The sequence below is a fragment of the Arvicola amphibius genome, chromosome 5 (genome assembly GCF_903992535.2).
Source record: "Arvicola amphibius chromosome 5, mArvAmp1.2, whole genome shotgun sequence".
NCBI lineage: Eukaryota > Metazoa > Chordata > Mammalia > Rodentia > Cricetidae > Arvicola > Arvicola amphibius.
Genome location: NC_052051.1, coordinates 31,193,262 through 31,207,939, shown reverse-complemented (window position 1 = coordinate 31,207,939; position 14,678 = coordinate 31,193,262). Strand labels below are relative to the sequence as shown.

Below are 14,678 nucleotides of genomic sequence, written 5' to 3'. Positions count from 1 at the left end.
TAACATTGTTTGTAAGAGACATAGAAAAAGTTCATGTTTTGCTAGGAATGTATTTCATTTTTCTTTTCTCTTTTTTTAATTTTCTCTTTGAAATGTGTCCCACATGGTCACTTAAAGGGAAGAAACAAAGAATAAATTAGAAACTTTACAGGTTATTTTCAACAATATCTCTAACTTTAGATTCTTGATCATTTATTATATTTTGAAATTCTATTTTTGATATATTTTTCTGAAGGACTATATGTATGTTTAATGAAAGCCTTTGGTGTTATTTAGTACCATTCCACGTGAGGATTTTCTTTAGTCTCTCTCCTCTGAGTACTTCATAACCATAAAAGGAACTCTGGGAGGGGGGAAAAAGCAAATAATAATATAGTGCTGGGGCTGGAGAGATGGCTTGGTGGGCATAGTATTGGTCACAGTGTGAGGACCTGAGTTTAAATCCCCAGCGCACACACACATAGCATCTGTAACATTAGTGTTGAGGTATACAAACAAGAAGACACTGGGAGCCTATTAATCTACCGGTCTATCTGAAACTGCAAACTCCAGATTCAGTAAGAGAGCTGCTCTCAGAAACTAAAGTTGGAAAGGAATTGAGGAAAATATCCTTGACATCAACCTCTAGCCTCCATAACCATATGGTCAAGTGAATCCACACGTACACACACTACATACCACACACACGCACACACACACACACACACACACACACACACACAGCAGGGAGGGATAATAATGCTGATGCCATGAAAGATCATTTTATGGTTTTATGGCCTGGAAAATAGGCATGAGTACTGAAAGAAGCTACAGCTGTGGGCCTCTGAGTGATGGGTGTACAGTGCTTTTCCACAGAGGGAGGACTCAGGCCTGAGTGGAATGGTTCATATTGTGCAAGACTCGTCTGAAGTCTTCTCCTGAACTCTGATCCTCTTCATGGTGGGCCTTGATCCCTCTGCTCATGGGATGGCTGCAGGAGTGTGCACATATCCACACCACGACCTCTGCCTGGATCATAAGTCAGCTCTACAGCATTTACCAGTGCATGTGGGATACTATGCGTGGGCAAGATGGGTTATCAACGATTATTGGGGTCTTTCTTGTGACCCAGATCTTAGTTGGGGGGAATAACTCTTTGTGGACAAGGAGGACTTCTTTCACTCTGCTCATTCTTACCATATTGATGAGTAGTGTTGTAGGGGTTCAAGAAAATGCTAAAGGAAGACCCCAGACTATAATATTATGCAAAAACAAAGGGTCATTCGTATCCAGGGTCATTCACCTGTACAAAATGGCAATGACCAGGGACAAAGGGGTGCAAGCCCTTTTAAGCATAGCTAGGGGAATTTCAGGAACAGTTAGGTCATCTAAAGCATGATTGGTTAAACAAGCAACAGTTACATTAATATATTTTTCGTTGGCTGAGGTTTTAGTTTTTCTATCTTTGGACATACTGGGACAAGTCTGAGACTGTTTTAGAAGGTTACAGGAACTGTTCTTTTTGGTCACTGTCTTATGATACTCTGGGGGCTGGCTCAGCCCTCATACATGTTTTCCTCTTCATCTCTGCTGCCAGAGGCAGGATTGACTAATGGCCCTTTGTTGGGGAAAACAAAACCTTGTTTTCTCTTAAAAAATAAAACTGAAACCTAGATACAATTGTAAATGGGTGAAATTTAGACTTCTCAGTGTTTGAATAGTCTCAAGTTATTAAATATGACCCATGATTTAAATATGACCCCCTAATTTTGATCATTACAACCTTCAATGGATAGATACAAGGAAGGAAAGAATGAAAGAGGGAGGAAGAAGATGGTGGGAAAGGAGAAGAGGGGAGAGTGATAAGGAAGGAAGGCCCCTCGGGGGGTCCGCTCCGCCCGGCGCGGGGCGGTACGTGGCTTGGCTGGATGGCTGGCTGGCTGGCTGGCTGTCTGGCTGGCTGGCGCTGGCTTGGTGGCTCGCTGTCTGGCTGGGTTTGGTGAGTCCCTGGCTGAGTTGGTCTCTGGTCTGGGCTAGGCTTTGCTGGGCTGGCTGGTGGGCGGTGGCGGGGGTGGGTGGGTGGCTTGCTCAGATGGCTTGCAAGGCCCCCAACGGACAGAGTGGTGAACCAGGTGGCAAAGGTGTGAAGGAGTGGGTTGGGAAGAAACAATAGGAAAGAGAATGAGTGAGTGGCTCTCTCCTGGACTCCACGCTATTGTAATGTTCTCTCTCACCTTTCCCTAGCGAATGTCCATTCCACCAACCGCAAAAACGTCAGTGATCATGGTGGGATGAGCTGCTGTCGGCCTCCCACACCAGCTTCTTTCTCTGAGGCTGGCCTTCGAATTATGATCACAAGCCAACTTTCCTCCCAAGACCCGGCTCTCCATGGCCAGTCGCATGTTGATTAATGAGGTATCTGGAAAAGCTCAGTGAAGAAAGGGAAGTGAGGGAGGGGAGGGAAGGGGGCAGAGGGGAAGAGATCATTGCCTTCTGATTTAAAAGATGTAGCACCTGGCTGAGAGTTGAACAGACACCAACCCTCAGCCCCTTCCCAGCATCTTTGCCCCAAGACCCATCTGTGCCAGAGCCCTCTCCCGCTCCTCAGTGTATCGGGAGACATAACCTAGTCCCTTCTACTCACCACTTTATTTTAATGAAAAAAACAGTTTAAAAAAAAATTTTAAACAGGGTCTCACATAGTCCAGGCTGACCTCAAACCCACTATGTAGCTGAGGAGCACCTTGAACTTCTGGGTGCTGGGTCTACAGGCTTGTGTTAGCACTCTCTGTTTATGGGGCACTAGTACCCAGCATTTCATGTTTGCGAGACAAGTATTCTATCACCTAAGCCATATCCCCAGCCAGGACCTGTTTTCTTCCATTTGAATAAATCTCTGCCATGTAAACTTGTCTCCACATTGCTAAGGAAAAGTTACCATAGTTTAAAACACGCCAGTGCCCCTGGCCTTTGCCCTCCCCTGCAGTGGCAGTCTCACAACCATAGTCCCATCCGGTGCTTTAGCTTCTTGGTTATAGAAAAGGGCTTCCCACAGGCTGGAGAAGAAAGATAATGTCACGGTGTGCAGGTGTCAAAGGACTGCCCACCCCAGATGTAGAAACTTTCCCAAAGGGAATTTGAAAGTTCCAGTGGGTCATAAAAGCTTAATTCCCCCCTCCAAAGGAAATTGTCTGAATCCGTTGTTGCTTTGGGGAAGGCCCCTAACACTTGACTCGGGAGTGTTGTGGATGCATCGCTAGGGAAGACCTCCCTGCCCATGTTTTCCATCCCTCTGCCTATAGTGACAGGTCACTTTCTATTTTCAGAGACAGAGACTGATAAACAGCAGGGCATATGCCAACGGGGAATCCGAAGTGGCCATCAAAATCCCAGTAAAGCACACTGTGGAGAACGGAACAGGGCCTAGCAGTGCCCCGGACAGGGGTGTGAATGGCACCCGGAGGGATGACATCATTGCTGAGGCTGACAATGAGACAGAGAATGAGAACGAAGATAATGAGAACAACGAGAACGACGAGGAGGAAGAGGAGGATGACGATGATGATGAAGGACCCTACACGCCGTTCGACCCGCCCTGTAAGGTCCTTGATCTGGCCTTGGGAAGGGAGATACCTGGGGATACTTGTGAAGACGGTCTTCACTTGGCTGTCTTTTTATTATTCAGTTCCAAAAGAAACTCCTGATGAGCGGACATGTATCTGTAGGAAGTGTCTGCAGCGGGCAGGGCTGTGTTGTAAAGCATTCAAAGATGCAGGCACGTAGGCAAGGGTTGGAGCGTGAGCACTTTCAGCAAAGGCATTTTGTGGTTGAACGTCCCCGCTTAGTCTACTTGTGCTGCAGGACACTTTGTTCTGAGGTAGAAATGCACTTGACACATGTCTACAGGTAGAGGCACTTCTCTGGGGTCTCATCCAGGCTGGAAACACCCTGCCCAAGATGGCTCTGGCAGATGCGTCCTAACTTCCTTTCTTCTCACTTCCTCCCTTTGCTTCTATTCCGGATGCTGCATCTTCCACATCCCACTCTCTAAAGAGCAGCATCCGCAGGAAACACAGACCCATGCAAAAGCTAGTCCTTGGGGCCTCAGCCCCTGGGACTGACCAGGGACTGGCCCTGGCATGTTGGAAGAGTAGAGGCAAGACGTATAAAAGCTTCCAGGCCCTTGGCTTGTAGGGCGTGTCCTTGAATGTTCCAATAACCATGTCTTTCACCCCCACCCATTAGCAGAACATGTGGACCAAACCCAAAGAATTCTGTGTCCTTGCTAGACCTTCAAGAAGTTTCTGCCTGTTTCATGAAGCCTGTACTGTCCAGTTCTCACTCACAGACATTCAGATATTAACTAGTGTGTGTGGTTGCCCTGGGCTGGCTGAGCTTGCCAGAGGGCCGCCCAAGTGAGTTTTGTGTCATCAACCTGAAAGCCCATTTAGTAGCAGATGTGAGTATGGAGTTCCAGTCCTGTGCTGTTTTCAGGTGCTAGGCCTTGCAGGGTTTCTCCCTGTATCCAGGGGGACAGACAGGTAACAAGGCCTACTCAGAGCAGAACTCCTTCTGTGTCCCCGCCGCTTCCCTAAGACAGGAGCCTTGATAGGCACTTACCAAATCTAATAAAGAAATACTGTCCAGATTCCTGTAGGCCTGCCAAAGTTAAATTGCTTCTAGTTAGTAGATTATCTCAATAGAAAAAAAAAAAACATAGAAACATACAGCCCCTCCCCATCTGTGGTTTTTCAGTCATTCGCGGTTAATTGTGGTCACCCACAGCCACCATCCACGGTCAAAAAATATTAAATGGAAAATTACAGAAGCAGTACATATGTTTGAAATCAAGCTCCAGCCTGGAACCTCCCATCATCTTGCTCTGCCCCACCTGAACCGCCCCTCTGTGCAGCAATTCATCCTGCATGTGCATTTCCCCTGTTTGTGTTTCTTAGTAGTCACTAAGACTACACGTGTATATACATTTGTATTATAACTATAACATGACTGTTTATAGATGCAAATGGAGTTGAGCCCATGGAACTGGGCATTAAATCCATATACATTATATATACAGCTATGCATAGTGCATGTATCTATACACCTACACATAAATCTACATATATTCATGAGTGAAGAAAGTCTTACTACCTACAAACAGAGATGTGTATGTAGGTAAACACCTTTCCATAAACAACCCACTTGAAGGAAGTCCACCAAAATAAAATTGTAATTTGCTAGCTGGATTTTTTTTTCTATCGTAAACTTGTGTATTTGTTTTCTCTGCAATCAGAAGGGAAATGAATGTTTATTATAGGTCTAAAACATTGCTCAGTTCCTTTTACTCTCTGCCTGACCTAAGCATTCTTAAAAGTCAGCACTAGAACTCCAGGCAAGTTCTTGCAAAGAACTCTGACACTTGCCACCACCGGCTTTGTCCTCCCAGTCACTGGCTGACTTCTGTGAAGCCACATCACCCGCAAACACATGCCTCCACAGAAAGGAAGTGTGCTTTTTAATTCATGCTGTGTCCTAGCCTGGCACAAAATGGCTTAGAGGGCACCCAACACTTGTGTTCCAAGAGTAGAAATAAACGTATCCCCTAGGGCTCTATTTGGAACAGATGGGGATAGAACAAATTATTGAAAATGTCCAGAAACGCTGCTGACTCAGGAGAGGAACAAACCCCCTCCCACTCAGAAACAGACGGCAAAGCTTCCTGAAATGTGCGCCTTCCTGCTTCGTTCCTCCTCCAAGTCATTTTCAAAGCCCTTTTCTGTGCTGCTTGCTTTGCTCAGGGAAGGAAATCTGTTACCTTGTGTTTGAAGTCATAATTTAGACACTGCTCTCTGTATTTCTACCTTTAGGGTTGATGTGACTAAGGAACAAGGATACAAAGTGTGACTGTACAGTTTCAGGGCAGTGAAACCAATTTCCTGATTTTTGTTTTTATCCTTCAGTGCCAAACCAGAACAGCTGAAAACCATGAAGGGGTACTTGGACCTTGGTGGTACCAGCTCACCCTGTGTGCAGCTTTCTCTAATCAACCCCATCCTCCCTGCCCTCTGAGTCCCATGTCATGACCTCATCTTCTCGCTCATTTTTAGTTTCTGAGGAATATTAGAGAGCCAAGTTGAGGTCATTGCTTGTCCTATTTAATTGTTTCTTTGTAACCCTTGATTGGTGGTCCATTTTAAATCAATCTCTGTCTATTTCTTTCTCTGTCTCTGTGCCTATCTCCCCCTGATGTAATGCCAGCAAGGGGATTCCTCCAGCTAGGTAAAGCCTTGATGGCTAACTGAAGAACTCGCATGGGACCCGAAGATCTGGCCTTATTCTGAATCCTACAACTCTTGAAGCCCATCACAAAACAACCTGCAGACCTGTCTTCTTGATGAGCAGTCCAGCTGGGCTCTAGGGTCTCGTTGTCCCCTCGACCTTCCCCAAGTTAAATCTAACGAGATGCATGGCACCCAGTAGGAAAAGGCCCTCATTTTTCATAATAATTTTAATAATAATAATTTGTCTTTACTAGGAGACTATGTTTAGATGCTTAAAACCAAATAAGTGTTTTGGCATTTCTGGTTATACTGTAAATCATCAAGTTGTTATAAATATTTTATTACTAGCATTGTTAATACTTTTTAGCTTAGTCAGGCAGAAGAATGTTGAGGGTGTCTGAAGAATGGGAGGGTGGTGTCAGAGCAGGGAAAATGGGAGGTAGGGGCCAAATCAGGCAGGACTTTATTGGTCATGATATGAAGATGTGGTATAAAGATAGCAGACAGCGGGGGAATGTTCTAAACCAGGTTTCTTCCTAAAATTCTCTCCTTTCGCTTGCAAGTCGCAAACAGATGGAAGTAAGGTAGGCATTACTGTGAGAGAGGGTCCCTTTCAGAAGCCAAGCCACCATGCAGGAAGTTGGCCATGGAGGAAATGCCCTGGGCAGGTGTCAAGTTTAGGCCTAAGAATGAAAGAAAGGGGAAGAGTCGAGAATGACTTTCTGGATTTTTGACTTGGGCAACCTGCAAAGATGTCAACAACTAGCCCCTGTCCTAACGTTAGCAGCCAGCTGGCTGGGGTCCTTTTGCTCTTCCTGGTTAGGAATCGCTGGTAGGCCTGGAGAAGAGTTTTCCAGTGCTAGCCTTCGACTGCTTCTGTGCCTCGTGCTTGCAGCAGCAACTGGGAGCAAGCACTAGGCAGGTGGGAGCAGTTGCACACAGCATCCTCTCGTTTTGCAGCTCGCTCATGCAGGCCGCAGTACTAGGATTTCTCCATCCTTATCAGCATCCAGAGTTACGGTTCTTGGGCCTGGGTGTCTGGCCAATCATTCTTCTGCAGCCAGGGCCCTGGGTTTCTCTTCTCTGGCTCTTTCTATCTTCCTATCCGCTGTCGGGCTCAGTTCTAGGTTCTCTCTACTCCTACTGCGCCCCGTGATCCTTGTTCTCTCTGGATCTTCAGTTGCCTCTTCTTAGCTGTCAGGAAGCCTCTTGCCTTATTACCCTTTGCCGGCTGACTGATCCCACCAACAGTACACCAGTCAACAGTGCTATGTTGTCTCTACCACTTCGTGTTACCAGCTCAGCCCATGCTACTAAGTATAGGGAAGAAAAGAGCCCTTAAGAGATGTCTGTCCTTGAGCCTGATGTTAAAATACCAGGGGAGGACACATAGGACCTGTGCCTTACAATCAACTCACTGAGCCATATCATCTGTTTGTACAGCCAGAGAGGGAAGAGTGTTTGCCCCAATCACAGCATCCTTCACATGCAAATGAAGGTACTTGTATTCACTGCAGTCTAACTTGCATGCAATTCAAAGGCTTTGAATGTGTGCCAGTCACAGCAGCTCTTTTGCTTGGTCTCCAGAGTATACGCTCGCCTTCTGACCTGGGTAGAAATGTCTACATCATCATCTAAAGTTCAGGGAGGCTTGTAATAGCAAAATGCCTGTGCAGAGATTTGAAACAGCCCTATTACAGCTATATCTTTAAAAGCTGCAGCAATTAGCTGGGACCAATGGTGTCTGGTTGTCCGAATAGCTGATGCAGCCACCATAAGGTCTCAAAGAAGCCAAGACAGCACAGAGAGTCCAGGAGCTGCTAGCTGGCTAGTCATCTTGCCCATTCCTTCTCTGTTTTGCTTATGTACAGAAAAATGAACCCTGGAAGTAAAGCTTACAGTAAGAGTTTCATGGCCATTAAGAGTCATTTTAACAGATTTTCTAACAATGTTTAAGACATGCCTGCTGGCCCCAGGGAAAGGTGGGACCCTCATCTATCTCACTAATATCTCATCTTTCATCCACCCGAAAACTCTGTGAGTTCAGTGTTACTGGATCTACACTCTACAGATGATAAACGTAAGATTTGGAGAGTTGGAATAGCTGTTCTAGCTCTGTTTCCATTGCTGTTATGAAACACTAATCAAAACCAACTTGAGGAGGAACGGGTTTTTATTTGGCTTACATGTCCCAATCAGAGTCCATCATTAAGGGAAGCCAAAGCAAGAACTCAAGCAGAGCAAGGCCCTGGAGGCAGAAACTAAAGCAGAGGCCAAGGGGAAACATGTTTTACATCTTTGCCCTCCTACAGTCAGACTCTCTGGATTCCCAGCTCCCAAATTATGACATGGAGACATTTTATGATTTATGAAATCTTGGCCTTAGCTTAGGTTTGTTCCTAACTAGCTCTTAAAACTTAAATTAACTCATTTATATTAATTTATATTCTGCCATGTGGCTTATTACCTTTCCTCAGTTCCATACACTCAACTTCTACATGACTAGTTGGGGAATCCCCGTTTCAGATTCTTTATCAGAGTTCTTATCTCTGTCCTGAAGTCCCGCCTATCCTCTCCTTTCAAGCTATTGGCCGTTCAGCTCATATTAGGCCAATCAGAATATGCCTTAGGCAGGTGAGATAAAACAGAAACATCTTCACACAGTGTACAAAAAGATTATCCCAACACCCCCTCATGTCTTCACAGCCTACTTTCTTCCACACCCCAGTACCACCTATCCATGGGTGGCAAGACCCACAGTATACTGGACCCTCCCACATCAGTAATTAATCAGAAAAATTCCCCACAAGGAAAGGCTTGCCTACAAGTCAATCTGAGGGAGGCATTTTCTCAATTGAAGTCCCTGATTCCCACATGACCCTGGCATGTGTCAAGTTGAAAACAGGCAAACAACCAACACAGAAATGCAACAACTCAACTCCTAAACCAGAGAGTGCCTGCACCCCAGTGCTGTCTGATGAGGAAGCCACACCCTCCTTATAGATTGATCTGCCTTGCCCATCTGATAGGGCAAGCTGGTGCCAGCAATGACAGGTACCTCTTCTACGTAGTTTAAAAAAAAAGAAAAGAAAAAGAAAAAAGAAAGAACAATTTAGAGGCTAGTAAGTGGTAACATGAAATAGATTGCACATGGTTTGAAGAGATAAAATAAATTGTATTAAGCCTTATATTAATCACTGTTCACCATAAGAAATTTCCTCCTTAACTCTGATGGGATTATGAAATTGTTCAATCATTTTGGAAAACTGTTTTTAATCCGTAGTAAAGGTAAACACACACACTTTGTGGCTTGGCAACTTCCCCTCAGATCTTCGGCCAGAACAAGGCTGTGCTCTCCAGAAGAACCAATCAAGGCTATTGATAGGCACTGTCATTATTATGTTCTCTCCAAATGACCACCACCCAATGTCCAACCCCAGGGTAATGGATAAACAATACCAGCTTATTCCAGGCAATTAAATGACACTTTTATCTACAAACAAACGCGGTAAGCAAAAAGAAAGACTACTTGGTGATTAATTCCTTCGAAGCTGGGGATGGATAGCTCATCTGTGGTAGTCAGGGTGAGGGTTGTCTAGAAAGAGGCACAGAGCTTTCTGGAAGGTGGAGATGTTTTGTGTCTCCGTTGGCATGGATGTCACACCTGGGCATATGTATCTTTTTCCCATAGGCTAATTAGAAGTTGAGTCGGACCATAATGAAAACCAAAGGATTTCAGCTAGTATAGTTGTCAAATCTGAGGTTATAAGGAATTCATGGCAGGATAGTCACCTTCACAAGCATTTCTGGGTGTTTCTGGTATGAAAATACTCAGTCGCCACAAAATGGTTGAGGCAGGCATCTCTGGCAGGTCCGTCCTCTTGTCCTTTTCCTTTTTTTCTCATTTTTTATTAAAAATTTCCATCTCTTCCCCCTTCCCTCCCTCCCACCCATACCCTCACTCCCTCCCTCCCTCTCCAGGCCAAAGAGCCATCAGGGTTCCCTACACTCTGTTAAGTCCTAGGTCCTCCCAACTTCCCCCAGGTCCAGGAAGGTGAGCATCCAAACTGACAAGGCTCACACAGAGCCCGTCCATGCTGTAGAATCAAAGCCCATCGCCATTGTCCTTGGTTTCTCAGTCAGCTTCCACCGTCAGCCACATTCAGAGAGTCCGGTTTGGTCGCATGTTCCATCAGTCCCATTCCAACTGGAGTTGGTGATCTCCCGTTAGTTCTGTCCCACCGTCTCAGTGGGTAAACGCACCCCTCACGGTCCTGACTTTCTTGCATATCATCTCCCTCCTTCTGCTCCTCATCAGGACCTTGGGAGCTCAGTCCGGTGCTCCAATGTGGGGCTCCGTCTCTATCTCCATCCATCGCCAGATGAAGGTTCTATGGTGATATGCAAGATATTCATCAGTATGGCTATAGGGTCTGGCCTTTTCCAGCTCCCTCTCCTGTCCTTTTACTGCAAACCCTTTTCAGCTTATGCTGCAACACCAGGAACTTTCATTAGGTGGTGCTGTGTCGGTTGGCACTGTAATTTGGGACCTGTTAGTGGAGAACAAACTGGTGGTCTTCCCAGCTCCCCCCACTGACACACCCGCCCACACACCACTCCTTTGTGAGGACCTTCCTCATCTTCCCCCAACAGCCCAGTGTTATCTGAAGTGACTCAGTTAGTACAAGAGCTAACCAGCAGGTGGGCAGCACATAACCTCTCTTTTTCTGTTTGGTTTTCATGGTCCAGCTTGGGTGGCTGTGGAAAACCTTATAAGCCTTTTAAGAAAAGAGGTATATGATAGTACTTAGCTCCAGGGAAAGCAGTGTGAAGGCTCCCAGAGCAAAGAAATAAAGCTGTTTTTGTTTTGTTTTGTTTTGTTTTGTTTTGTTTTTTTATCCGTCCTTTCCTTTTCTTGTTTGTTTCTCCCCCACAGCTGGCAAACTGGAAACCGTGAAATGGGCATTCACCTGGCCACTGAGTTTCGTCTTGTACTTCACTGTCCCCAACTGTAACAAACCCCACTGGGAGAAATGGTTTATGGTGACATTTGCTTCCTCTACACTGTGGATCGCAGCCTTCTCCTACATGATGGTGTGGATGGTGAGTGTGTAAGGAACCCTGTGCATCACTGGGTCTCTTTAGAGTGAAAGGTGTGCTCGACCAGAGATGAATAAGAAGGAACAGGGGTTGCACCTGGTAACTCTTCCATCCAGTTATTGCTCTAAGCGGGTCACAGAACAGCCCACACCTTTGCTCAGATGGTTTAAAATCACAAGTGTTTTGCTCTGCTTGTATAACCATAGGCTGGCTTGATTGAGTTATGCTATGTCAAGCTCTGCAGCTCTGCACAGCACCAGGACGGCCACTTTTGATTCAGGTAGCAGCAGGCTGGGGTCGCATCTACTTCATGGTGTTGATTCTTTTTCTTTGGGTTGGTACTATCCTGGGATAGGTAAAGTGGACACGTTATGGGGGACCGACCGATCTTCCTATTACTTCCTCTCCACGCTCCACACCCTGCATCTGTGAGTGAGAGACCTAATTCCCCAGCTGTAGTGGAGGAACAGTAGCAGAGCCTCAAGCCAACGATGTGACTGCTCAAGGGTCCCTTCCAAGCTAAAATAATGATTCATTGATGGGGCCTCAAAGGAGCGCTGCCCCGGAGTCATTTTTGGAAATACGGACAGCTCGTTTCTATACCCCTTAACTGGGGAGCAAACCTAATCCATTAGAATTGGAGTTGAGCAGAAATTGAAAAACCATGACAAATTATGCAAATCCAAATTAGCCGCACTTGGGTGTTTGACAGAAGGGCAATATAAATTCAGGAGGCTTCAACTTAAAGCTGGAAAATGTTCTGGGAAGACAGTTTTGGAGGTAATAGCAAACTTGTAAAGCTGGCATGATAAAGTCACAGTTACTCCTGCCCTCAGCCTCACGAGGAAATGGAGTTTTACGACTAGAAGTATCGTGACTGAGGGTTCTCACTCAGCGAGGCTCCCACAGCGTGTCATCTTCAACCCAGAGTTGGGAGACGGGGATTGCTGTCCCTGACCTCAAGGTCTAAAGTCCACTGTCCATGAAAAGGACTAATCCTGATAGTGAGTGACAACTTCAGGAGAAGCCAGTGGCCTAGACTGGGCTTCCCAAGCCCACCAGTTCCCCGGAATCCCAGGCTTGGGACAGTGAAAGATCGTGGGCCAAGCCCAGCAGAGCCAGGCCACAGTCCTGTGAGCCCAAGCTCGGCCAGGGCGGCAGCTTTTGCTTCACAAGAGGCTCTTATAGAAAGATGTGTTTCATAGCGTCCTCCTTTGCTCCCTGGAGACAGACATCAGAAGCTTGAGGCCACCCAGTGTTTAAATTCAGCACAGACTGGAAAGGAGAGCTTTTTCTGGTTTGGATCTGAATGTATTGAACTGGCCAAGGCATGCTGCGAATGGACTCCCACTGAGACACATGGTTTACATCTCCTCATGATTTACAGAAGGTGTGAAGGGCCCCAGTGGCACCCTGAGAGGGCCTAAGAGTTCCAGGTGTTTGCAAGCCCCAATTTCCTTAAGCCAACAAACAGAGATTGGTCTCTTTTTCTACCGCCTTGGCAATGGATCCTGGCTCTGCCACCATCTCTCTTGCCGGCTCCCTGCTGCTATGATGCCTCCCCTCTTTGAAATTTGGGGGACATCCGTGGACTCATCTGTATTGCCTGAGCAATGGGTCGATAGCAGCCCACCCTTTGCACTCCACCCCTCCATGGAAACTAAGAAGCTACTTGCTGGATGAGCCCACCAGCCCAATACAGAGCCACCTATGCCACTTACCGGCAGCTTGGAACCTGGGCGGATGCCTCCCTGTTCTGTTTTCTCATCTGAGGAATGGGAAGAGCAGAGCACTCGGATCAGATGGTTGTGAGAATTAAGGAAGTTAAAACTGAGCATTTAGCCCAGCGCCTAAGTACTAAAAAGAAAGAAGAGCGATTATGGTGAAGAAGTTGCCCGTAGACAGCAAGGGTTTCTAAGTGGTTCTTTTCTTCTGTCCCGTATGACCAAAAGCAACTTAGGGAGGAAGGTGTTATTTTCATTTTCCATTTTCAGACCACAGTTCATCTTTGGGGAAAGTCAGGAAGAACTCACCGCAGGAATTTGGAGTCAGGAACCATGGAAGAAATGCTGCTTACTACTGCCTTGCTCCCAAGCCCACATTCAGCTACTTTTCTTATACATCCCGGGGCCAACCGCTACAGATAGTGCTACCCACAGTGGACAGGACTCTCCTGCATTAATTATCGGTCAAGAAAACATCCCCTCATGTCAGTCTGATGGAGGCAGTTTTCTCAACTGAGATTCCTCTTCCCCCGTGCGTCAAATTGACAAACAAAATTAGCTGTCATGCTGACTTCGCAGAAGTGGGGATGGGAAAAGCTAAATGGAACCTCCCTGGCAAGAGCAGCTGTGAAGCCAGCCCCTCTCCAGGTCTGGTCAGCCCCATTTCGGATCTGCGAGCACACTGCTTACATTCCTCGCACAGCTTGGCAGCCTGAATCATCCAGGGCCGTCTTGAGTTCAGCTGTTTTGTTTCAATATTGTCTTTTCTCTTATGCTCTAGTTTTTTCCAGTGTGCAAGCATCACCAGAAAGAAACAAATGATATAGCCCCACCTTTCATTGAAAAGTCTGGGTTCTGTCGAAGCATCACCCTAAGACTGGCAGTGGAGGTCTCATCCACATGATGTTCATGCCCTCCAGTGTTAAAATCCAAAAAATATGCTGCCCCACCCTCCACCCCTAAGATGGCCCAAATGAGAGACTTTTCTACGTCTTTATCAGAGGGAACTTGTGCAGGTAGCTCACAGTGTCCCCTGGTTCACGGTCTCTTCCTGCTTCCTCCAAGGTCACCATCATCGGTTACACCTTGGGAATCCCTGATGTCATCATGGGGATCACCTTCCTGGCTGCTGGAACCAGTGTGCCCGACTGCATGGCCAGCCTTATCGTGGCCAGACAAGGTGGGATCTCCAGGGACAAGGAGGATAGGGAGGGAAGGAAGGGAGGAAGGAATCTCTGACTGGTGGGGGCTGTCCAGTGTGGCAAGGAAGGGGGCCACAGATCCTCCTTATAAGGAGAGATAGGTGATAGCAACCTCAGTGCCATGTTGGCCAGATGGCTTCCTGAGATCAGAAATGTAAAGAAAAGAGGCAGAAGACACCGCTGTGTAAGGCACAGATGCTCGCCCAGGCAGCTACAGCCACTTCTGGTCATTATTGTCATCCATTAATTGTAAAATACTTACCAATAAATACAGAAAAAAAACCAGCTAGCCTGGAGCGAGTGAGACACTGAGTTCATTCAGCAACTCCAAGAGGTAGGGATGACTGTGCTTTGATTTCATAGTTAAGGAAAGCAAGGCTTATAAAAGACAG

The 14,678-nt window shown here is 46.4% G+C and overlaps 1 protein-coding gene across 1 annotated transcript in view; it reads left to right on the top strand.

Annotated features, from left to right (window-relative positions):
• The window catches only part of Slc24a3 (solute carrier family 24 member 3), a 472,748-nt gene that overhangs the window by 434,038 nt on the left and 24,032 nt on the right, over positions 1 to 14,678 (top strand). The window contains 5 exon segments of the mRNA XM_038331148.1: positions 2,224 to 2,339; positions 2,341 to 2,394; positions 3,306 to 3,576; positions 11,197 to 11,363; positions 14,150 to 14,264. Of these exon segments, the coding sequence (XP_038187076.1) occupies positions 2,224 to 2,339; positions 2,341 to 2,394; positions 3,306 to 3,576; positions 11,197 to 11,363; positions 14,150 to 14,264 (723 nt within the window).